At 40.5% G+C, this 25,977-nt stretch overlaps 1 protein-coding gene across 1 annotated transcript; it reads right to left on the bottom strand.

Annotated features, from left to right (window-relative positions):
* Positions 1–390: 390 nt before the first annotated feature.
* On the bottom strand, positions 391–25,451 carry taok1a (TAO kinase 1a). The gene is made up of 20 exons (XM_083886733.1): positions 25,240–25,451; positions 16,457–16,707; positions 15,107–15,178; positions 14,886–14,987; positions 14,164–14,209; positions 13,419–13,515; positions 13,206–13,319; positions 12,516–12,607; positions 12,290–12,383; positions 11,715–11,796; positions 11,459–11,626; positions 11,172–11,372; positions 10,958–11,089; positions 10,625–10,861; positions 10,399–10,527; positions 10,115–10,318; positions 8,516–8,755; positions 7,281–7,493; positions 5,992–6,174; positions 391–3,898 (listed from the first exon to the last, which is right to left on the bottom strand). Exons 2-20 carry the CDS (start codon positions 16,586–16,588, stop codon positions 3,290–3,292), a joined length of 3,147 nt encoding a protein of 1,048 aa, XP_083742859.1. The 5' UTR covers positions 16,589–16,707; positions 25,240–25,451; the 3' UTR covers positions 391–3,289.
* Between the last annotated feature and the right edge of the window lie 526 nt (positions 25,452–25,977).

The following is a 25,977-nucleotide window of genomic DNA, read 5'->3' as shown; positions in this document are numbered from 1 at the left end:
AAAAAAACTGAGATTAGAACCAAAATTTGGGATTAAAAAGGGTTTTAAGAAAAAACATTTTTTTAAAAACTCTGAGAAAGAATTTTAGCTTTAATTTCTTAAATTTGGTTAAAACATCAGATTACAGAGATTAAAGCCAGAATTCTGAGAGGGAAAAAAACAAACTCATAATTCTGACTTTAATCTCAGAATCCTTGCTGTTTTTTTGTCCCTATCCCCATAATTCTGATGTAAAACCTAGGATTACAGAGATTTCTGAGAGGAATCCAAACTCATTTAGATTAAATCTCAGAATTCCGAGAAAAAAAAGGCCAGAGATTTAAGAGAAGAAACTTTTTTTCTAATCCTGAATTCTGGCTTTAATCTCTGAAATTTGGAAGGGATAAAAAAAAAAAAACTCAGATTACAGAGATTAGAATCAAAATTTGGGGATTAAAAATGTTTTGTTTTTTTTTTTCTAAAAAAGAATTCCAACATTAAAGTCAGAATTTGGGAGAAAGAATTTTGGTTTTAATTTCTTAAATTTGGTTAAAACTTCACATTTCAGAGATTAAAGGCAGAATTTTGAGAGGAAAAAACAAACTCAGAATTCTGGCTTTAATCTCTGATATCTGGAACAAAAAAACAACAGATGTCAGAGATTAAAGTCAGAACTAAGAGATTATAAATAATAATAAAAAACAATTTGAGATTCAAGTAGAATTCTGAGGAAAAAATGTTTGTTTTTTTTAAATTTAGTTTCCTGAAATAATTCTACAGGTCGCTCTAATCCTCTTTGAAGAGAAAAGGCCTTAAAGGGACAGTTCAGGGATTTTTGAGTGAGATTAAAGCCAGATTAAAGAGAGAAACCTGAAGCAGATTTGCACAGCAAACAAAGGTCAAAGGTCAGCGTTCAGATTTTGTGAGATTATAGATTTGATGACCAACTTTTAAATAAATGACCGTGAACTTTCCCTTTAAAGACAAAGTAAAGATCAAAGTTCAGATCAAAGCCATCAGAGGATTAAACCCTAGTTTAGTGCTTGTTGATGATGACGTCATCGTGTCAAACTTCTTAAACTCCACTTTAATCTGTAGCGTTTTTTTTTATTTAGCCCGAGTTTCATTTTAAAACAGTGTTTTATTTCCCGCCTGCTGCATGGTCATGATGGTTAGCAACGTATGGAGTCATTTTAGTGCCACGTTGTTTTGAATTCACAAATCGTTCTTCGTTCGCTGAAAATATTCACATTTAACAAGCTGGAAATTTAGAAAACTGGTTTTAATTATTATTTAAAAAAATCAAAATAGCTGTGGATTAATTTTCTTTTCAGCTTTAGTGGCGTCACTTCAACAATAAAAACCTAAGTTTTCACCTCCTATCACAACTGTAACGCTGTTATTGTACAATTTTAATAAATATGGTATTGTTTTTGCTTTTGTGCTCTTTTTATGGTTCACATCTGTAATTAGTAATCAATATTTTAGTATTTAACGTACATTTTAAAGCCATGTTTTCATAAATAACCTCATTCAACAACAACGACGTGGCACTAAAACACCTCCGTACTTTGACGACTCGTCCGACTCTTTAACTTCGATCACAAACCGTGGCTTAAATATTTCGAGAAAGTCTGCGTTTTTTTTATCTTTAAAGAGACGATAAAACGGCCCGAGTTCTCACACACACATTTAAAATCACAGCCAGAGTCGCAGAGAGAGAGAGAGAGAAGTCGTAGAAACGCGATAAAACCGAACGACCGATGATTGAGTGAACACATACTTAAAGCCGTCTAAAGTGCTTTAATGAAAGGCAAAAAAAAGGCACTAATAAAAAAATCAACAAGGTCACTGTTGTCGGATTGTTTTCAAAAGGCAAAAAAAAGACGCGCTAATGAGTCGATCCCGATAACTGTCGGATATCGGCAAGATAAAAATGTAAAATCCTTTATATATATATCGCGCGTTTCACTATTTACAGGCTGTAAAAATGTCAATAATCAATAGCAATAGCGTTTTATGACGTGAAATTGTTTTTCGTCAGCAGCTTCATAGTTTAAATTTAAAAAAAAGGGTTTTGTCGTGTTTGTGATGCTTTAACTCCACTGCTGTAACGACAAAAAAATTAAATTATTAAAATCAAACTAAAACGCACGCGCACACGTACGAACACACGGTAAAATACAAATATCCGACTTTGCTGACGTTGTTGTTAAAAGGCACTGCAGTAGTAAAGCGTACGCCTCAAAGTGTTTGGGGGGTTTTTACGGGGGGGGAACTGAAACTGCGGGATTTAAAGAATCAGGAAATGACCGTGACAGCAGGCTGGAATCACAACAGACAAAACTAATCGATCTGAGGAAACTGCGATTGTGCAAAAAAACCAGACAAACGAAGAAAGAAAGAAAGAGCCGGAAGTGAAAAAAATAAAAGAACGGGAGTTATTGTTGTTATCGCGCATGTGTTCACACTGGGCTGACGCTGCTTTTTAATCCCATTTTCCAAATTATTTCGGACCGATTCGAGTCATAAAATCCAGCAGAGGGCGCAGGCGAGTTCACCGACCGCATCGCAAACTCGCGCCCGCCCACGCAGCTCGTTCTTATCGTACATTTGTTCGCGCTCGTTCTTTTTGGCGGAGAAAAAAAAAAGTGGCAGCCGTCTGACGTCGGGGTCTGTGTGTGTGTGTGTGTGTTTGTACTTGTGGCATACTGAGGACCAGTGAGGGTTCTTAACCAACAAAGTGAGGTCATTTTTACGAAGTCAGGACATTTTGAGCGGTCCTCACTTTATTTTCATTCAAATCACTTCCTTAGGTTGTAAACATGCTATACTCTGTTTTTAAAGGTCCTCAATTTGGTACAAAACCACCTTTTTCAGCCCAGGTGTTTCACACGCGTTTTGCTCCGGGGCTCCACCTGCAGACATTTTTATGGTACTGCACCAAGTAGTTCTTTGACGATGTCATTCATGAAGTAGATATTTGTAATTGTGTTGGTTTATAAAGTGGAAATGCTGGTCCTCACTTTGTCAGCACTTGTACCCGGTCCTCAGTATGCAGCAAGTACAAGAATGTGTGTGTGTGTGTGTGTGTGAGGACGGGCCGTGCCTTTATATTTTTCTTCCAGCCCGTTTGTTTTGACCTGAGCAACATTGATTTAACCGCACGTTTCTATCCACATCTGTACAAGGGCGAGACGACGACGGCGGCGGCGGCGGCGGCAGGAGAGCAAAAACAAACGCCTCCGTGTTCTGCCGTGTTCTGCACGGACTCTTCCACTCCGCAGCTGACGGGGGTGCGTGTGTGGGTCTATGTGTAGGAGAGGTGCGAGCCGTTGGAAATCTGCGAGGTGACACTGGTGCTCCTGCTCATGCTCTGCTCGCTGCGTCCTCCCGACGATGTCCGCCCCATCGCCTGAGGGCTGTTCTGAACGCCGCCGCCGCCGACGCCACCGATGCTGCTGATGCTGCTGCGGGACATGGGGTGACCCCACGGCGGTGGCCCCCCGCCTCCCTGCACGCCCGGCCCCCAGCTCTGCTGCATAGATGCCCCTCCCGGACTGGAGTGATAGTGGAGGTGGTGGCTGGAGCCGGAGCCGGAGCCGGAGCTGGAGCCGCTGCCGCCGCCGCCGCCGCCACCGCCGCCGCCGCTCCAGTGTGAACCCTGCGAGCTTCCAGGTGAGGCGTGTTGGTGGTGGTGGTGGTGCTGATGGTGGTGATGGTGATGACTCCAGCTCCCAGAACCCCCCGGGAAGCTGTGGCTGAGGGCCTCGGGGGACATGTTGGACAGCACCATGTTGCTGAAGCCCAGTCGCATGCTCTCCGAGTCGAACGCCTCCACCTCCCGAGCCTGGCGCTCCAGGAGACTTCGGATTCTCTCCAGGCGTTCGTTCTGCAGGGACATCATCTCCTCCTCGATCTGGTTAGGGGTAAAATTCAATCAATTACATTTTCTATAGAAGATCCTTTTTTAAAAGGGTCTCTCCATGTCCTCATCTTGCAGGTTGCAGGATCCAGATCCAGTTTTGAGGCTACAACGTTAACGCACGATACATTTCCATGACAACTGACCGGATAAGGACGTGCGCGACGTCATGTTTACGCGACTCCGATTGTTAAAATGAGTCTCTAAACTAAAGCTAAAGTTTAAAAACAGAGGCGCACATACGCAGTACACAGGTACGCTAGGTTATTTGTAGCGCTGCTCTTTTCCTTTAATAAACAGACTGCTCCAGTTACACTGTAGGCTAACGCTAACGGCTCTAAAAGGAGCTAATGCAGCTAACTGGTAAACGGTGCCTAGACTCCGGTGTTGCGGCACGTTTCACTGTTGTAAGGGTTTTTTCCCTGGTAGTCCTTAGACCCTTACCCTGGTCGAGGGTCTAAGGACAGAGGATGCTACCAACCCTGTGAAGTCCTGTGAGACCAACTGTGTTTTGTAAATTGTGGGCTATATAAATAAAGTTTAATTTGATTAGACCTGTTATTCTGGACAAACTCCAGAGGAACAATGCCAAGAAGATAACAAAAAATAATGGCATGTACCCGTCTTCGTCGTAGAAGACGATGCCAGAGCTTATGCTAGCTAGCTAAATCCAACGATACAATTGCAGCAACGTTATGGCAGAAAAAAGGTGTTGGTCGTAAACCAAAGACGGCTTTGCTGAGAAAAAGACTGATTCAGAGCTGATCCAAGACCAACTAGAACATCGGTGTCGTGTTTTAACGGTGGCGACTGAAAGGACTGGGAAAGTCATGACGATTTTTATCATCAGAAGTCTCCAAAAAAACTAGCGTCACAAAAAGTACAGAAAGTTACCGATGCTACGCAGTCGGTGCTCGTGAATCTGTGTTTGTTGCGCATTCCTGTGCTCTGGAGGCGGAGCTTCCAGGATGTCCAACGCTACCTTTCGTGACCTAATCATTTATAATGCATTTATTTCTTAGAGGTTTTCTGCACGATTGTGGCTCTAGATCAGCTCTAGAGTGGTACTGATTAGGTAAACACATTAATATCAGTATCGGCCAATACTGGCTATCAGATATCAGCAAAAACACCAAAGTCCTATTCACGCGGAAACTTAAAGTAGACATATTATAGCCCATTTCTCCAAGTGAACCTAGTTCTCTGGTGTCCTGATGAACATGTCTGTGGCATGCTTTGGTCAAAATACCTTAAGGATGAAGCGCCACAGCAGTTCAATCACGCTGACCAAAACAACTCTTGTAATGCAAATGAGACAGAGGAAACTACGTCAGCGTCACTGAGGCTCCGGCAGCTAACAGCAGTTAGCATTTGGAAAAGCCATCATTATTGCCGTCATATCTAAAATGTGAATCCCCTGAGGCTGGAAGTTTGTGTAGATCTCTGTGCTGCACTGTGGAGACAAGAATAGAACAGACTTTCGCTCTTCCGGTTACTATTGCCCTCGTCTGCACACTCGCATTTTTAAAGACAACAATTCCAGGAGTGCGGAAGTTAACATCGTGTGTTTTATCTCCTGTACTTGGACTGAGGAGGACCACAAAAACACGACTGAGTCATCTTGTTTCACACGTTGCCGACTGAACGGGCCTCCAGAGTCCCAAATATAAGGATTTAAATGTTGATTTAGCAGAATATGGGACCTTTAAAGTCGTTTTGAAAACAGTTGTACGTATGCCAGGTATCTGTATGATTACAGATGGTAAAGTGTAAGTGTAGTTTCAGTTTTCCTTCTCTCACAGACGAACAGCAGACGTCTAAACTGTCAGAGTTCACCTGGTTGTTATGTCAGTTGCGAGGTCACACCACATGTGACTGAGCTTTATTTAGGGATTTAGAACTAAGACCACCTTCTCTAAAGAAAGGTCACCGTGTGGTTGTTTTTGGTCTGTGTCCAAATGCTATTTCTGTGTCTACATCTGTTTTCTCACTGAGGTTAGAAAACAAACCAGGCTGCAGCAGGAGAAACGCTGTTCAAAACCACAATAAGTGAGAGAACACTGAGGTTTCATAGTGAGTAAAAGAACCTTCTGTTCCAGCAGGGCTCTCCTCAGCGACACCCTCTGCTCCAGGTCCTTCTTCTCGCGCTCGTGCTGGGCGTCCGTCTGCATCTTGATCTTGCTCTGGTAGGCGTTGAGAAGCTCCAGCTCCTGCTGCAGCTGCATCCTCAGAGCCTGACACTGAGCCTCCTGAGTCTCATCCAGACGGAGCTACAGCGAGGGGAAAAAACAACATCTTCAGTGTCTTTAAGGCAAACTTGTACATTTCCAGATTAAAAGAACCACTTTTTACAATGGACTTAACTGTAAAACAATAATAGTGGGAAGTAAGAGGAAGGAATTATGTCATGAGTTATTTAAGTAAGTGTGAATAAAGCTTTCAACGTTCAGGGATTTTAATAATAAAACTATTTGTATTACGTTTTAAGTAGATACATATTTCCACGTTCTTTCATTTTCATAATTAATCTTAGATAATAAAAATACATGTTTATATTACATTTAAAACACGAAGTAAAATACACTTTTAAAGCATGTTTTTAGTGTTAGTTGTAATTTCACGACTGCCGTGATACATGAGCGATAACAGGAAGTAGTCACACTTTGCATAATAATAAATAAAAAGATTTCAGGTGTACAGATGCAGTAGTGACAGCTGGAGCTGAAACAATTAACCGATTACTAAATTAATCCATTCATCAATGGATTAATTGCTTTGAAGCCCTTTAACAAGATTTCTGATTGTTTCAGCTTCTTAAATGTGAATATTTTCTTTGTTTATTTGCTCCACATAACAAAGTTAATTAAAGTTGAATAACAAAGTTATTAAAACTGAATCATTTTGGTTTGTGGACAAAAACAAAGACGTTCGAGAACATCGTCATTTCCAGGTTTGACAAACACTGATCAACGTTTTTATGGACCAAACGATTCATGGATTCATCGTGGAAATAATCTACAAATTAATCGATGATGAAAATAAACGTTATGCAGGGAACTCATTATAGTTTTCAAATGTCTCCTCCTCTGCTCGTCCACACAAAGGGTCTTATCCAAACCCAAACAGAACCTTTTCATGTACGATATTTGCCTTTTTCATACTTAAAAAAGTTTTAAGTAAACACTTAATCTCAGCAAACGTCTTCAGAGACGAGAAGAAACTCTCCAAAAAATGAAATAGTGTTTTAGCAATCCCAAAACACAGATTCCATGTGGTTAAAGATTTGTATTTAAATGTTAAAGTTGTTGTCCTGTGTAGCTGCAGCCTTTCAAAATAAAAGCACCATTGTCTGTGGTCGTGCAGTGCAGAGACTCACCGCCTGAGTGGAGAGCATCTCGTTGATGGAGTGGTCGTACTGCTCGGCCAGGATGGCCAGTTTACGATGCTGCTCCTGCTTCAGGCGTTTGAGGACGGCCTTGTGCTCCGACTTGGGCGTGGTCTCCAGCAGGTGGTTCCTCAGGGCTTTGTACTGACGGGTCTGGATCTTACACGTGTCCTGGAACTGCTTCTTGATCTGGAGCTCTTTGGACTGCAGCGCACAGACAAAGATGGGATTTTAGGTGTGTATTTGTTCTCTGTATTCATTTATTTATACACATTATTCTGTGTTAAGACAGTAATATCAAATACAAATATGTTTTTCTTTCCGATGATAGTCTTTAAAATATGAAGACAAAATACGATAAGATGCTTGTTTCGATTAAAAAATAACAAATATTATAAATTCCAAATAAATAATTGACAATAAACTACAAGCTACACTCTAGTTCAACACGTATCTTCTAAATAAATTTAATATAAATACATGAAATTAATCAGTTTGAGTGTTTTTTTAGTCATTAAAACAGGTTTTCTGGTTTTTCTGCTTCTTAAATGTGAATATATTCTGGTTTCTTTGCTCCATAAAACAAAGAAATCACTAAATATATATTCCGGAATATTTAATGAGGAAATATCTAATATCTTTTCAAATATACTGTTTTACTTTGAATACAGCAACAATATTTTGAATCTGACATTTAATGGACCAAAACTATTCATTGATTAATCGAGAAAATAATTCACAGGTTAATCAATTATGAAAATAACTGTTAATTTAATTAAAAAAAACAAGTTTCTGAGGAGTAAATCTGTTCGATTCATCGTTCTGAAGCTTTTTTTCATGATTAAAACCAGATTTCTGACTGTTTTTGTGTCTTAAATGTGAATATTTTTTTTTGTTTCTTTGCTCCACATAACAAAGAAATCATTAAAAGTGAATTATTAAGGTTTGTGGACAAAACAAAGACATTCAAGAACATCGTCATTCCTAGTTTTTTTAAAATTTTCTGACATTTTATGGACAAAACGATTAATCGAGAAAATACTCGTTTGTTGCAGCTCTAGTTTATTTTAAAAAGTAAACGCTCCTTAGTCTGTAATTAACTCCCCGAATTGGTTCATCAGATGTCAGAGTGTTAGACAGATCTACAGCAGCATTATTTGACAGTTATCATGAAACACTAAATGACCACTTTCTCTTCCATATCCATAGATCGTGGCGGCTCTGACCTTGAGGCTCTTGGGCTGCTGGCGGACCTCCATGACGTGTTTGCGCCGCAGCTCCCTCTCCCTCCTCTTGTTGTACTCCTGCTGGTTGGTGAGCTCGGTCTGGTGCTGCAGGCGGATCAGCTCGGCCCTCGTCCGTTGGATGGTGTTGAGCTGGCGGAACTCCAGCTCCTGCATGGACTCGTGGTGCCGCAGCAGCATGGCGTGTTCCAGGTCCTTCTGGGTCTGACGCTTGTTCAGCTCCTAGTTTATTTTTAAAACGTAGAGACGTAGAGAGCAAAAAGAAAGATGAGATTGTCATGAAAAGGGAGCAGTTTCAGTTTGTTTACGTAGTTTAAATAGATTTTAGGAGCGTGGGAATCATCCAATCACTTTCTTCAATTAGTAGTAATGTTTAATCTGTTTTTTTACGATACACAGACGTGTGCTTCAGTCTCAGGACACCAGCAGCTGTGACTCATATATCTCATATATTAAAGTGTAATTTAACTCAAACACAACATGTGTGTTCATGAATAAACTCGGTGTATTAGACTCTTTTCCCAGCAGATAATAATAAAAAATAATAATAATTCATTTTATTTAGAAAGCACTAAAATAAATGTAATCTCAAAGTGCTAAATGCTAATTGCTAAATGCTAATTTGACAACAAACACAGGTTTTTACGAGTAAAATTAATTGTTATGGTTCCACTCCATGTTTAAGAGAACCAGGGTTGTGCTATTGTAAGCTTTATATTCACACTAAACACTCGACACTTTTTTTACAATAAAAATGTGTTATTTTAAAACTGAATATCCGTTTCCTCTATTTTCTGGATGTGTTCAAATAAAGTGATTTTGTGTGAGAAGTGAGAAGAATTATGTATGATCATTACGACATCGCTGTAACAACTCATCCAAGTCTCTTCTGGAAAAATACTGTATTTTGCTTCAATAACGCCTTACTACTGTTGTTGTTTCTGCAGCACAAAGACAATTAAAGTCTCTTGATCTTAACCAAGATTCCTAATTTACTCCACAGTCACATGACTCTGCAGCAGAAGCGTTTTTTAATCTGCTTCTGCTTCTATCGACTTTTCTTCTTGGTCATCTTATATTTTTAACAGCTTTGACAAATTCGTGCTTCATTCCACGTTCATCTTCCAGCCGTTAGAACGTAAATACTCATGAATGTTTGTCGCATTTAACCTTTTTACTTATTTTATTCTATAACACTTTAGATTACATAATCACCTTTAACTCGATGCTTACTAACATATATAAGTAGCATATACTAGCCCTTTATTAGCAATCGTTGACACCTTATTCTACCTCTATTACGACATGAATTAAGATTTTTCCTACATAAGTTAATAAGTGCTTAATATTTACTAATAAAGGGCTAGTATGCTAATTATTTGCATCTTAGTCAGCACCTAGTTAATGGTGAGTATGTGTTTAGCAAATAGATCTTTTAGTGTCGAGTTTAAAAGGGAACAGAAGTTAAAGATATCAAAAAGTGACGACTACTCCATGATATTGATGTTTTCTTCTTCCTCTAATCAAAGCTAATTCATGTGAAAGTGATTTAAAGATGAAACCACAGCTTCGTCGACTGACCTCTCGCACCAAGTCCTGCTCAACATTGTGTCGAGACATGAGGATCCTCCGTTTGAACCTGCGACACTCCAGCTCCAGATACTGCCTCTGTCTGCGCTGCAGGTTTGCCTCCTCCTCAGCCTGGAAGTGCTGGAAGTTCTCCTTCTGCTTGGACAACCACTCCTGCTTCTCCTTCTTAGGAGTCGACTGGTTTTCATTCAGCTCCTAAGAGAAGGAAATATGACTTAGTGGCTGATTTGATCGCAGTTTGAACGCGGCTTGTTTGCTTACAGCGAGTTATTAACCTCTTTCAGCTGCTCCTTGCGAAGTTTGTACTCGCGTTTCTGTGATTCTAAGAAGCTGTTGAGCTCCTTCTTCTGTTGACTCAGGATGTGCTGCTGGAACTTCTTCTCATCGTTGCTCACAGTTTTTGCCTGACGGAGAAAAAAGAAACGCAAAATAGACGAGTTTGATCTTTGCAAAACACTCCTAATCTAAAGGAGGAGATGAATAAACAAGAGACAGTTTTACATCTTTCTCCATGGACGCCTGGTGCTTCTTGATGAGTTTCTCCATCTCCTGGGCAAAGCTGTTCCTCTGGTTCTCCAGCTCCTTGTCCAGACGCAGCCGGTGCTCGTCCATCTCGGCCTTCAGCTTGTTCTCCAGGGCCATCAGCTGCTTCTGGTGCTGCCGCCTCATGCGCTTGTAGCCCAAGATCTGCTCTCGTAACTCAGAGTCCTGCTCGTGCTCCTTGATCTGCCGAGTGAGCTGGAGACGGAAGAGAAGACGACGCGGGAGTGAGTTTGTGAGAAGATATAAGAAATGATTGTTCCCAAGTGATAAATGTTTAAAGCAAGCAGTTACCACAGAGGCCGTGCGTATCGTGGCAAAGTGTTCGCGGTTTCGTTTTGGCCGTGGCGTGTGTGCGGGTGGCGACTGTGGCTCAGTTGGCCGGTTGGCGTGAGGTTCCGTCTCCGGATTGTACGTCTCTTGATCCTGGAAATAATCACAAGGATTAGAACCTTTAATTATCTGATGTTCTGGTGTCAGCGAGTGTTAAGACTTCAGGACTTCTCACCGGTTTGAGGTGAATGACGGAGCTGTTGGACATGACCGTGTGGTCTCCCTCGATGCCCACCTCGCTCTTGTCGTCGCCTGCGTCCGTCAGGCTGTTGACGGAGCTGCTCTGGGAGCTGGCACTGATGGACATGCTGGGGATGGACTGGTTGCTGCCCACGCTGTTCACCGTACCCGTCCTGCTCACGTTGTGTTCTGGCTCCTAAAAAATAGCCCAGAGAGGAACAAGGTTACAAACTCCGAGACTCTGCAACAGCAACTCTGTAACCGACTGACCGCGCGACGCACCTCCTCTTCGTCTTGTGCTTCAGTCGTGGGACCGTTGTGGGCTTCCTGAAACAAGATCTTCTTCATTTTACGATACTGCAGGTTGTCCAGCTCCCGCACGGCGTCCTTGGTCCGGTTGATCAGGTCCATTAAAACCGATTCTGGTCGTTCACGCTGGACAAAGGCATGCTGCACGGAGGGTTGCAGGAAACAAAGACCGTTTAAAAACAAACCGTAACACGCGACCAAGTCTGTCTCGGCGGGTTCAAACGCGTACCTTTAACAGCTCTTCCGAGTTCGGTCTGTCCTGGGGAAATTTCTGGAGACAAGAATCTACAAAGTTTCGGAAATAATCCGTCCTGAAATTGAGATGCGAGACGAGAGAAGAGAATACAGATGTTACTTTATGGTTTAAATCGTCTCTTTAAAAGAGTCCAGTGTGTAAGAATTGGTGACATCTAGTGGTGAGAGTGCAGATGCAAACATGTAATAAAAGTCTGACGAGTAAGGATGAACGATATTGGGACTTTTTGCAGATACATCACGAGTGCATGTGCTGATAATCGATGTCGATATATTTGTTTTTTCCCCGTGTTCAAGTCATTAATCTCTTCTAAAGTGAAATTAACACATTTTTGATATCAATATCTATCACGATATAAATCAATTCAATGTTACTGTAAATCTGGGTGATAAATGTGATGGAATATCAACGCAAGGAAAAGAAATCACAGATACTTTTCCATGACACGACGATATCCAAAATCTAAGAATCCAGATCTCGTCTCGTGTCACCATATAGATATTATATCCATATATTGAAAGTTTAAAAACAGGTCATTGTGAACTCACCATTCACTGGACTGCAGCATGGGGCTCTCATTCTGTGCTATATGGTATAAGGCACTCATTGCATTCATGTTGAACAGTGGAGGCTTCCTCTCAGCTACAGGGCAAAGACACAGGTTACATCCAAAGATCATTATTATGAAGTAAATACATATATATGTGCATATATGTACAAACATAAATATATATGGATGTAAATGTTTACATGTTCACACAACGGTAACTTTACCTAATTCAATGCAGGTGATTCCCAAAGACCAAATGTCCACCTTTCCATCGTACTGACCCTCGTCCATTGCTAAAATCACCTCTGGGGCCATCCTGAGAACACACACACACACACACACACGGACACACACACACAGACACGGACACAGCTCCATAAAAATGTGAATGACCTTGAATTAGGACTGCAGTGATTCATTCATTATTCACTCCGTTTCTCAGCTTCTTAAATGTGACTATTTTCCTGGTTTCTTTGCTCCATAAAAACAAAGAAAACATTCAAACTGAATCATTTCTGACATTTGAGATCATCATCATTTGATTATTGACGGGATTATTCATTTGATTACAAGAAGTCGATCAGTTAAAGTAAAAATGTGCAATTGCATAAAAACATGCGGCAGCAACAAGCACGGAGCTAGTGGACTTTGTGTGTGTCTGCAGAAGTGATAACATTGTGTTTCTTGAATGCACCTTGAAGCTGCTAAACAAGCAGCAGATCCCGTAAAAGTGATGACATTTTACCAGAGTCCTTGAATGCACCTCGTGCATGGCCTGCCCCAAATACTCCAACAAATAATCCCAGAAAATATAGATGGGCCATCCTTACTCCAGATAACAAACAAATCAACATTTTCTGACGCTTTCTGCACCGAACAAGTGCAACAAATATGACACAGAGACGTTAACGTACCAATATGGAGTCCCCACAAAGGAGTTGGCAGGACAGGCAATGGAGGCAGAACCAAAGTCTGCCAGTTTGACCTGACCCGGCTCTGTCAGCAAGACGTTTCCTGCTTTGATATCTCTGTCGACGACAGGAGAAGAAGAACGATTAGCACTCCACACAGGAGATGGACCACCTGTGCGCTAGCATGTTCCTGAACTCGTTCCTGAAGACGCTCACCTATGAATCAAGTTGTGGGAGTGGAGGTAAGCCAACCCCTGCAGAGCACCGTGGGTAATTGCAGCTATTTCGACTTCTTGCAGAGGTTTCTTGTGAACTGGATGAGGGGAAAAAATGACCACACAGAGATGACGAATCAAGAGAAACAGTAACGTGGATCGGGGTTGAAAAGGGGGGGTGGAAAATGACCGGTACATTTCCAGAAATTTACTGGAAATGTATTAATAATTTAAAGAAACTATGAATATTTTTGTTTTGTCATTAGCAGATAATAATTCAGGTAGGTACTTTATTCATGACACAGATCCATTTGTTAGTAGAAATGCTTCATTATTTCACTGAACAACAAAAACATGAATGAGTTTCTGGAAATGACCAAATATGATAGTTTTAGCCTAAGATTATATATAAACATATATATATATATATATGTATATATATATATGTATATATAGATTATGTATATAATATATAATATATTGTTATGTTCCCAACCAGTTTATTACTGTTCATTCCCATGGAAAGTTTCCACTTCTGAAAGTTCACAGAATTTTGCAACCCTACTTACCAAACACAATATTACACCCAACTTTCATGACTCAATTTAAGTTGTTTATCAAAGGTTGACGATGGGGCTCAGTGATGAGGCTGTGACTTACTAACACCAAAATGTAGCACTGAATTTGAAATAAAAAAAATCTTATATTTGTCACTGAAAGCCACACATTAAACATACGTCACTCACCTTCTAACAAATCTGAAGCGGAGCCAAGACAGTACTCCATCACCAGCTGCAGTCAGACAAAGAAAGAGTTCAGTTCCGTGTTAATTTCATGTTTCTATTTTGCAACTTTTGCGCAGTCATGATCTCCGACTATCGGTGGGAATGTCCATTTACCTCATAATCCCATCAGATTATGATTCACGGGGCTACAATGTGATAATAGCGCACAGTACTCATACTTCTTCATTTCCTTCTTCCTGACTCATCTTGAAAATGTCACCATAACCTTGCTGAAATGTTTACAATGAGCATATATAATGGAACGCTGTCATAATAATGTACCAGAAATCAACATTTTAGGGCCGTTTTTATTTTATTTCAGTTCCTACTAAAGGAAATCTGAGATCACGTGTGCCACACACGTCTATCTATGTCACCTGAATATAAGAAATAAAGAAATTAAATGTGAAAAATGCAGAAGCAGAACCAGAGGGGGGTTCCATTTCGCTCTCTCCTCTCTTTTAGCTGTATATCATTCATAAATGTCCACAGTATCTACTGTTAATGTTCTTCTGTGAGTAAAACTGATGTGTATACACTCTGAAACGGTAAATCGATCAGTTTCCAGGTTTGGGAAACACTGATCAACTTTTTTAAACATTTGACAAAAGGACCAAACAACTAATTGACAGACTAATCAATGTTCTCCTCTCTGTATCGCTGACGCTGGCGTTTGTTCTCACCCAGGCCGTGTGCTCTCTCAGGTAACATCCTTTGTACTCGATGCTGTTGGGATGTTGTATCCTCTGCAGGAATTTCACCTCCTTGATTATGTCTTGCCATTTCTGTGAAAACGGCAAAAAAAAAAGAAAAGAAGACAAAGCAGAGAATTTGCATCAACACACTATAATATTAAAGAGCAGTAAAAACGTCCCATTAACATGATGTGGGGCAGTAAAAGTACCTCAGTGGACTGTTTCCCACTGTAGGACATCTTCTTGATGGCCACCACCTCGTTTGTCCGTGCATCTTGGGCCTGGATAATAAACACATTACTTTTAGGTGCTGGTCATTATATTCATGCCATAAATGTACCAATTATATTTTTCTCTGTATAAAGCTTATTAAAATGTCAGTATATTTGTTGTTTCCCTACACAAAGCAGGTCATTAGAATGAAATCATCTGGCCCAACTATGGACTATGAGAAAAAACACTATATAAGACCAAACGTTCACAACCTGGCTGCCAAATAGTGAGCTGTTCAATACATCCACCAAGAGAATGCCTGCAAAATGATGAGCAGTTCTAAACATAAACCAGACTGACTGCCAAATAGTGAGCTGTTCTAAACACCCACTGCCAAATAATCAGCTATACTATACGTCCACCAATAGTCTGCCTGCCAGATAATGAGCCATTTGATGCGTTCACAAACAAACTGACTGCTGTTCTACCAACAGAATGACTGCCACTTAATGAGCCAGACATACACCAAGGGAATGTCTGCAAAAACAACAAGCTAACAGACTGACTCCCAAATAATGAGCCATTCTATACATTCACAGACAAACTGACTGCCAAATAGTGAGCTATTCTATACACCCACCAAGAGAATGCCTACAAAATGATGAGGTGTTCTAATCATAAACCAAAGGAGACCGACTGCCGAATAGTGAGCTGTTCTAAACACCCGCCAAGACACAAACTGCCAATATATATATATATATATATAATATACATCCACCAGAAGACTGCCAAATAATGAGCTGTTTGATATGGTCACAAACAAACTGACAGACTGCCAAATAGTGAGCTGTTCTATTAATCACCAAGACAATGCCTACAAAATGATGAGCTGTTCTAAACATAAACCAAACAGACCGACTGCCGAATAGTGAGCTGTTGTAAACATCCAGCAAGATTCTGACTACCAAATGATGAACTATTCCAGATATCCACAAAGGGATTGCCTGCAAAATATTGAGCTGTTCTAAACACAATCTAACAGACTGACTGCCAAACAATGAACTGTTCAATACACCAACCAAGAAACTGACTGCCAAATAATGAGCTTCTCCATATATCCATGGACATCTAACTTTAGTGCGGTTATCATGGCATCACTTATTCAATCCTCTGTGACCGCGATGTAGAGATAACCACAGAATCTTGCCTGTATCATGTGATACAGTTTGCTGACGTGAGAACACAGTGAGCCTCACTGAACTCAACAAGGTTCACTTTTTTGACACAGTTCAGGTTTTAGAATGAACACGTCCTGAAGTTCGAATCCAACAAAGTGAAATACTCACGAAATACACAGCACCAAAGCTGCCATGTCCAATCTCACGCAGATCTGTGAAGAGCTTCTCCGGGTCCTCCTTGTAGAAGAGTTCGGCTACGTCGGGGTCCTTCAGGCTCCCCGCCCGAGCGCTGTTGGGCATAATGTGGAGTTGTGGGGGCGATGCCGCTGCCGCCAGTAACTATCTGGGTCTGCGACAGCGACTCGAAAGCCCCCACCGGTGGCTCATCTGCAGGACAGCGGTCTCATGCGTCTTCAGAGCTATGAAAAGGTACAAGGAGGGGAAAATATGAGTACGACAAACTCTATTTTCATTTTTTAAATTTTATTATGGATATACACATATATACATATATATACACATACATACATACACATTTTCCTGGTTTAAAGGCTGTTGCATTGATAATCATCACATTTATAACATATATTGATTAAAAAAAAAACATTGAATCAACAAAATTACATTCAAAAAGTTCCTTTTTTTAACACATTTAATTTCAAGCCTAATTATTTGCGTTACAGCAGACTTTGACTATATTTATAGGCAACATCGTTGTGTCTTACACACGTAAATATCCTTCATTTAACATTAAAAAAGCCAAAGAAACAAAGCAGGTATTGATTGATATGAAAGGTAATAATGAGTGTATTTTAAGATGATGTAATACAGATTATAAACAGTAGATTATATTCTATTTTAAAGTGCAAGTTATATCCATATACTATTTATAAGACATACGTTAATAAGTCTTAGAGAAATATTCATTTGATTTGATTTGATTTCATTGGAACGTTTATGTTTTTGTGTTTATTTATTTCCCCAATTGTACAAAGTGCACTGCTGTGTACTGATGGTAGTGTTTCACACTGTGTTCAGGATTCTTTGATTTGACAGGTACATGCTGCATGTGCAGGCTTTTGTGTTCATACCTCACACGTGTGGTTAATTTCCCTATGGAGACAATTAAGTCTATTCTATTCTATGCTAAATGTCTTTAATGTAAAATGTGACATCAGAGATGATGCAAAGAGCAAAAGGTCACCGTTCTATTCATTCAAGGAAGCGTCTGCTTGTCCGTCCGTCTGTCTGTTAATCACACGTGACAGGCTTCAAAACTTGGCAGGTGACATTTACTCGAGGCACCAGTCAGTGCTTTAGTGTAGACATGGAACAGATATATCACTGAACGAGCGGCTTCCTCATGCCTGAGGACATGGACGTGCCAACAGAGGGGGATTACACAAGGCTGTGATGCTGAGTCAGGTGAAGCAGGTCGAGGAAACGCAAGACACGGGTGAAGCTGCTAAATTCCTCGTCGTCGTCTGCTTTATTTTTGGCACTGTTCCGAATTCCAGCGTCATTTTTGGCACAAAGCTAAAACACACACTTCATTTATTTATTCATTAAACGATTATATTAACTATTTTGATCATCTATTACTCAATTTGAGTGTTTTTCTGAGAAGTTTTCAGATTGTTCCTGCTTCTTAAATCTCTTGTTTCTTTGCTCCATAATAACAAAGGAATCAATTCAACTGAAATGTTTTGGTTTACGGAAACAAACCAGATTTGAGTGCATCATATTTTTTCCAGGTTTGGGAAAACTTCTGAAATTTCACGGCCCAAACAGCTCATCTATTCTACAAGAAATTATGAACAGATTATGCAAAATAATCTTTCCTTGTAGCCTTATTAACTTATACTGTGTCTGTTGTCTCTTTTTGCACCGATGTGAAATGTTTCTACCTCAATTTCGTTGTACTTTGCAATGACAATTAAATATATTCTATTCTATTGATTGTAATTTTATTAGCGCCTTAAAATCGTCCACTTGCTGTTTTTTTGACTGTTGTTTTTAGTGCTGGGTGCGTTAATGGCGGTAAACGGTGTCAACGTTAACGCATGGCTCACGATTCGATTTCGATTCTTAGGGTCACGATTCAATTCAAAATTGATTCTCGATTCAACCGATTCGATTTATACAATTCACGATTCAAAAATTGATACAATGCATAGTGTGTTACGGCAAATTATGGCATCATAACAACACAGTTTGTATAAGATAATGTGACAATGTGAAAAATTTATTCATTCATAACAAATAAAAACTTACTCACTGTACAAAAAAATAACTAACTAGCTGCATTTTTCTCCCAGAAGTTACAAAAATAAACTGTACACAAATAACACACTTTTTTTTTTTTAAATCACTTTTTGAAGTTTATGAATCGATTCAGAATCGTGGATGATTAGAATCGCAATACCTATGTGAATCGATTTTTCCCCCCACCCCTAGTTATTTGTAGCGCTGCTCTTTTCCTTTAATAAACAGACCGCTACAGTTCGACTGTAGGCTAACGCTAACGACGCAAAACGAGCTAATGCAGCTAATTGAGCTAGCTGGTAAATGGTGCCTGGACTCCGGTGTCGCGGCACGTAAACATGACGTCACGTTTCCGGTCAGTCGTCATGGAAACGCGTTGTGCGTTAAGCTAGTGCCCAGCACTAGTTGTTTTCTTTTTCCACCGACCTGTAATTGAACTCTAAACTAATAGAGAATATGTTGAAAAATGTTGCTCAGTGTTTCCCAAACCTTGAACTGACGATGATCTCAAACGTCTCATTTAGTCCACAAACCAATAATCATTCAGTTTTACTGATTTCTTTGTTATATGGAGCAAAGAAACCAGAACATATTCCCATTTAGGAAGTTGAAAAATAGGTAATCGATGAATCAGCCCTGACTTGTAAGAACAACAGTGTCTCGAGTCTATAAACGTGAACAAAAGGCAGCTGGCTAAAACATGAAGTGAAGCATCATGTCAGGTGTAAATTGTGAGGAAAAAAAGCCAGCGATGGCAGTAGATAAGGTCTGGTGTTTCCATAGTTACTGTGGCGACAGTCAGAGGAACCAGTGGACTGTGTCCTAACAACCTGTCCTCACACCTTCACACACTGGTATGAGGACAGATGGAGGTAATGAGGACACAAAGACGACGATGCAGCCTGAACAAAGAAACCAAGGTAAAGACACACACACGGCGCTTCAGGGAGACAGACGCCTGAACAGGCTGAAGACATTCCAGTGACAGTGACGACTCGTTAAACCTGAAAGTTCCTGGGTAAACACGGTCCTCAAACACACCAAACATGGTCCACCACGGTTCATGTGCCCGGTGTGATTCACTCGCATCTCATGAACAAAAACACTTTTGTCATCCAAATACACACAATCACAGCATCTCAATGCACTGCAAATAATCTGTGTCAAGATTACACCTCATTTATAGAATACCCATCTAATCTCTGGTTTTTTACAGGTTTTTAACCAGTGGGAACGCGTTAAATCAGCATTAACTTGGTTAAATGACAACCAATCTATTGTTAATTGATGATTCAATTAATCATTGACCGTTTTGATAATAAATTGTTGTTTGATTAGATTTTTCAGCTTCTTAAATGTGAATATTTTCTGGTTTCTTCGCTCCATATAAGAAAGAAATCATTCAAAGTCAATCATTTGAGATCATCGTGATTTCAGGGGTTTTGGGAAACACTGATCAACATTTTCTGCATATTTTAAGGACCTAACAAGTACTCGAATAACTGGCAGATTAATCAATTATGAAATGAATCATCAGTCAGTACAATAATGTGTTTTATTGTATGGCTGCTACTTTTACCCATGTTTTATGTCTAATAATTTAGTTTATTTGTTGTTTTTATATGCGTTTTATTATCATGTGTGAGCTTTTGTGTCTTTTATTCATTCTGTATTTTATTTATTTTTATTATTCTATATAGGGCTGTAACAATTACTCGATTAACCTATTATTATTCAATGACTAAATGAATCGTCCACTATTTTTGATAATCGATACTAGCAAGACATGAGTGACCTATTGACTTATGATTTAGTTTATTTGTTGTTTTATCTGTATTTTATTGTCACCCGTGAGCTTTTGTGTCTTTTATTCATCCTGTATTTTATTTATTATTGTGTATTGGGCTCATTATTCAATGACTAAATGAATCGTCAACTGTTTTGATAATCTATTCATCATTTTTTTATCTGGTTTATTTGCTCCATGTGAGAAAGAAATCATGAAAACTAAATCATGTTTGGTTTGTGGACAAAACAAGACAATTTCAACGCTTGGGAAACACAGTACTCGATTAATATAGCGGTGAAATTAACGATTATTTTCGTAATCGATGAATCTGTCGATTATTTTCTCGATTAATAGATGAATCGGTCGGTCCATAAAATGTCAGAAAATGTTAAAAAACGTTGATCAGTGTTTGTCAAACCTGTGTTTGTCTTTGTTTTGTCCACAAACCAAAATTATTCAGTTTTAATGATTTCTTTGTTTATGTGGAGCAAAGAAACCAAGACAATATTCACATTTAAGAAGCTAAAACAATCAGAAATCTTGTTTTAATCATGAAAAAGCTTCAATCCGAATCCAAATATCGATTATCAAAATAGTTGGCCATTAATTTAGTAATCAATTAATAATCGATTCATCGTTTCAGCTCTTGATTAATCAACAAAAGAACAGCCCTTTGGTCCACTGCGGTTGTTTTAAAGTGCTTTATAAATAAAGTTGTATTGATAAACACAATAGAGTATTTATATGTTGTTTTTAAAAAAGACTCCCAGTCTTATTATCAGCATTTTCCAGAGGTCTGTGCTCTCTGAGTGACCTTGTTTTTAAATGTACCATCTTTACATTCACAAAACATAGGTTAAAGTCCGCCAATCCACAACGAGGCCGACATTTATTTTTTTAACCCCTGCTCTGTGCTGCCGTTTATGAAATGATTTGTTCTGGAGCTGCACCGCTGCTGGACACAGATTGTCGACTGTAACAGATAAGCGAGGCCTGAGTTGACTGAGTACATGCTGTGGGCTCAGATGATCTGCTGCAAACAGATGCAGGGCTGACGCTACAGTCACAAGACTTCTTTCGCCGGCCGGGAGAAACATCAACCCCCCCCCACACACACACACACACACCACCACACCACCACCACCACAACCAGTCTGAAGCTGACATCTTTTGTCTCACGACAACACTGACAACGACTGACTATTCCACACGGACGCAGCCACGGCCCTGAAATCAAACCTCATTACCATGAGGCACTGACTGTGCTCCCTTTATTGCCATTGTTCGTCACATTGTCGCTCTTGAATGAGCTTTGTTGTCGCATCTCATGATGCCATTTTCCAAACTCTGGACACGTGAGCAGTGAAGTGAGTGATGATGATAGCTGATACCTTCATAAAACACACACACACACAGACACACACACAGACACACTCGGCATCAACAAGAATGCAGCAGGACAGGACAACAAAGCTGGAGGGCTGGAATTCCCAACGTATGTCCTCACTGCGCTGCATTTCCTGTTCGCACAGCTATGAGGAGGTAGGACGGGGCCCAGTGGTGAGCACTGACTAGTGATTATCTGTCTCCCCTGACTAAACAACAATGGCACGCTTTCAGGCATGTGTGTGATGCATTTCTTTGGACGCCGTTTTTTTTAAAGATGACACAGGGACGGAAAAATGCAACCGTCTGTCGCGACTTCTAGGAATTTCAAATTTGAACTCATCGGTGATGATGACGCGCCGTTGTTCCCACGCCAAATTTCATAAAAGGAAAAAAAAAACCTGTGTTTCCATAATGATTACCAGATTCACGATCTTATTGGAAAAATATATATATGCGTTCATTTTCAAGTAACGCACGTGAAATATTTAAGTTTTTATCCATTCACGATTATTAGCGCGCCAACGTTAGCGAACGTTTCCATGACGACTGACCGGAAAAAGACACGCGTGGCGTCATGTTTACGTGACTCCCGATTGTTAAAATGAGTCTCTAAAGTTAACGCTAAACTTTAAAAACAGAGGCACACATACGCAGTACACAGGTAAGCTGCTTATTTGTAGCGCTGCTCTTTTCATTTAATAAACAGGCCGCTCGAGATCGACTACAGGCGTGCTAACGGCGCTAACGCAGCTAACGGAGCTAACTGGTAAATGGTGCCTGGACTCCGGTGTCACGGCAAGTAGACATGGCGTCAAGCGGTCAGTAGGGATGGATAATAATGGCGCGTTCCATTTTTAGTCAAGACTTGGAATTCGGGGGAACCTCACGGAAACCACACAAATCCCAACATGGAATTCAAAGATATACGTACACAGCTACTTTTACAGTTAATAGCACTTCTGTCATATCTGTGTCACAGTAAATCAGTCGTGTTCACTGTACGGTTTCCTTTTTAAGTGTGTTTCGACTTATGCAAAGTATAATCTCATAACGAGCACAACAGTAGCTTGAATCACAATTACTTTGATGACTGTAAATGTACTTGCAGGTACTCGGTGTCTAGTTGGAACAGGTAAACACAAAAAAATGCAGTGGTGTTGTTGCTCTGACAGTGTTATAAAGAGCGTCTGAAGAACCTGTTCGGCCTTACATGCTGCGTCTTATCCTGCGTTACCTGTGGCTAAATAACACCGCACTGCAGTTACGACACCAGGTGGATCACACACAGCAGCACTGTGACGGATTCAGGGAAAGTTATTACTGTGTCCGACTACAGACATAAACAGTGTTGTCGATTTCATGATAACATGATAGCGGCGTGTGGACACGGTCGTGGACATGTGACTGAATCAATGTAAAGGTTGTGTTGTTTCCTCCACAGTGAAGCAGAGTGGAGAGAAGTGGGAACTACACAGTGTATGTAGGGAATAGTCAGTTCACACTGTGTCTCTCCACCAAAGCAGGGGGCGCTAGGTGCAGACAAACGTACTGTAGACTTGCATGTCCAAGATGTCGCTACTACATCTGCAGCTGACACCGTCATATGTTGTGGTAGACGACCTTACATAAATCTTCAGCTGGATTCTACTATTTAAATAGACACTTTACGGAAACTTTACATCCCACAAAGGAAATAATATCGAATTTTGAATAAAAGTGACAGATCTGGAGTGAACAAGTACGACAATCTAGTGTGATGGATGGATGGTTTGTCACACTGGTGTTGGCTACTGGTTGGCTGTAGATTTTCCATGATAAAAGTTCTAGCACTACTCTACTCTGATTTTATTGCTTTTCCACTTGGGATCGTACCTGGTACCTTTTTGGTACCTGCTCTGGCGAGGTACTAAAATGTGATGCCGACAAACTGACGGACACTTATTGGTCAGGGAGTGACGTCACTGGAAGAGTCATGGCGGCGACGTTTGATACAAGAATCAAAGCCAACAAAGCCGAATTGTATATCGAGTTAAAAAATTTTTTTTAAATCCTACACAATCTCCAACAATTAGCAAAGGAAATGTCTAATATGTCAATATCTGGTGTATTTAAAGCCTGCGATCGTGAGCCCAATCACGACCGCGATCAGTGTGATTTCAGTTCAGTGACTGTGTCAGACGGAGTAGTCTGTGCTCCGGTCATGCAGGAAGTACTGAAATCAACTGATTCGAATGACTCAGTTACACCCAAAACAAACTGCTCTGCCGGTCACGCGTGTTTGTGTCGCACATTAAAACCACGTCACGGTGGTTTCGCAGTAAACCGAGTGCTGCTAGAACTGCTTAATGGAAAAGCGCCATTAGTTCTAGCGTTAGCCGGTCGTAACGGGAGGGAACGAATCCAGCATCGCATTAGAAACGCTGTACTAGTGCAACTATTACCAGCTCTCTACTGAGAGAATTAAACAAGAGCCTCAGGAGTCAGACGACAGTACATCTCATCAAAGACGGGTGAACAGTGATAATAAATGATAATAAATAGTGTGCCATGGCGTTGTTACCACAATGTTATCATACAAGGAGTTCCTGATATATTTATATCCCGATTTCTAAGAAATGTACCAGTTGCCACACTAGAAATTTTCCAACCAAAGCCCTAACATGACTTAAAAGGGAACGGAGTCTGTCAAGTGGGAATTCTTAATAATATGTAACTTATAAACTTAGTGTTTTTATATAACAGAGTTCGATCTATATGAGCAATGAGCTAAAACTCCAGGAAATCAATCAAACCTGTTTTAAGTCGAGAAAATCCTTAATTTACTAAAGAGGCCTGTGCAATAAACACTTATTTATTAACGTATTGACCAATAATATACCTCAATATAAGGTTGATGTTTGGCTAAAACACTCACACATAGAGAATATTTGAATGTTTCACCACAGGCGTGTGAAATGTTTCTCTGTTTGTCATGTTTGTTGTTGTTGTTTTTGTCAATAAATAAGTTTAAAATCGCATGTAATTGGTTTAAATATCGGACATTCATGTATATAGACAGCTATCCTTTTTGGCCACATAGTCAGGCCCTACCCTGTGGGTTGTTTTTCCCCAATTATTGTGAATGCTTTTATTCATGTATATAGTTTTTCCCCTACTTATTAAAACTGTCTGTTTTGTTCTTGGTTGTTTTTAATACACAAAACCAAGGCAGACAGTTTCATTTGACTTAGAAATGTGCTCGGTTTGTTTGTTATTCGAGGTTTAAATAAAGTTTATCCAAAAAAAAAAAAGACAAAGTTGACGCTAGCTAGGCTAAGTTACGTGTCATATGATGAAACAACCTCAGCCACAACATACAGTCCATTTATGACGTGAAGTCGGTGAAGAGTTGAATAAATGTGCGGGTGAAACCTTGTTTACGCCAATTGTGTGATAGCAAAGTGCTGGATTAGCAGGCTAGCCTGTGTGATGTTTGCTAAGTTAGCTTAGCCACTTAGCCGAAACTCACCCTCCTCTTGACAGGCCAGCGTTCAGCGCCGCGGATAATGTCGTTAAATTCACAACACTTCGGGGCCGTAAAAGTGTCCCTCCCGGGTCATCACAGCTCCGCCGACGGAATCCACTCGTTCCCGAGCGCTGTCACTCGACTGCGGCGCGGAGTTTGGATCAGGACTGTAGCTTAAAATCCCCACCCTTGAAGTCACTGGGGAGCCAGAAGAGTCGAATCCCACTCCCAGCAGCAGCAGCAGCTCCAAAGATGGCTGCCGAGCGCGAGCTCCGTCGCCGCCGCCTCCCTTCGTCAAAAACACCGAAGTGAGGGAAGTTCAAACCCCGAGTCCGCACACGGCCGTCAACGCGCCGCGATGTCGCTACCAACGGGGGGCTAGTTTCACCTAGCACGGCGGCATGTTGTCCACTTTATTGACTGGTAACTCCACTCGGTTCTTCCGTCGAAACAGGGAACAGCAGTTCCGCCCTGCCTGTTGCACTAAACTCTCTCTGACCCAACATCCAGAGGCGGAGACAGCGGAACAGCAGCGGCGGCATGGGACAGGAAAACTGTCCTGTCATGATGGACGTGACCGAAACGACTGTTATTCCTACGATTATTGACAAAATATGTCAAAAAAAATTTAATCGACTTTGTTTAGTTTGGTTTTTATTCGATTCTTAAACTTTAAAGGACCTTTAAAACGTGGAATGGAGGTTTAATTTTAGATTAAGTGGGATTTTGGGGACATTTACG

The sequence above is a fragment of the Microchirus variegatus genome, assembly GCF_963457635.1.
Source record: "Microchirus variegatus genome assembly, chromosome: 3".
In the NCBI taxonomy this organism is placed as follows: domain Eukaryota; kingdom Metazoa; phylum Chordata; class Actinopteri; order Pleuronectiformes; family Soleidae; genus Microchirus; species Microchirus variegatus.
The sequence above is the reverse complement of the archived record's forward strand: the minus strand, read 5'-3'. Positions and strand labels throughout refer to the sequence as shown.

What these genes read in the sequence shown, in the direction of transcription:
- taok1a (XM_083886733.1), bottom strand. Translation starts at nt 16,588, where the DNA reads ATGCCCAACAGCGCTCGGGCGGGGAGCCTGAAGGACCCCGACGTAGCC. An exon ending in TCCCACAACTTGATTCATAG is followed by an intron (nt 13,320 to 13,418) that starts GTGAGCGTCTTC and finishes TGTCGTCGACAG; the next exon opens with AGATATCAAAGCAGGAAACG. An exon ending in AGGCGTCCATGGAGAAAGAT is followed by an intron (nt 10,528 to 10,624) that starts GTAAAACTGTCT and finishes TTTCTCCGTCAG; the next exon opens with GCAAAAACTGTGAGCAACGA.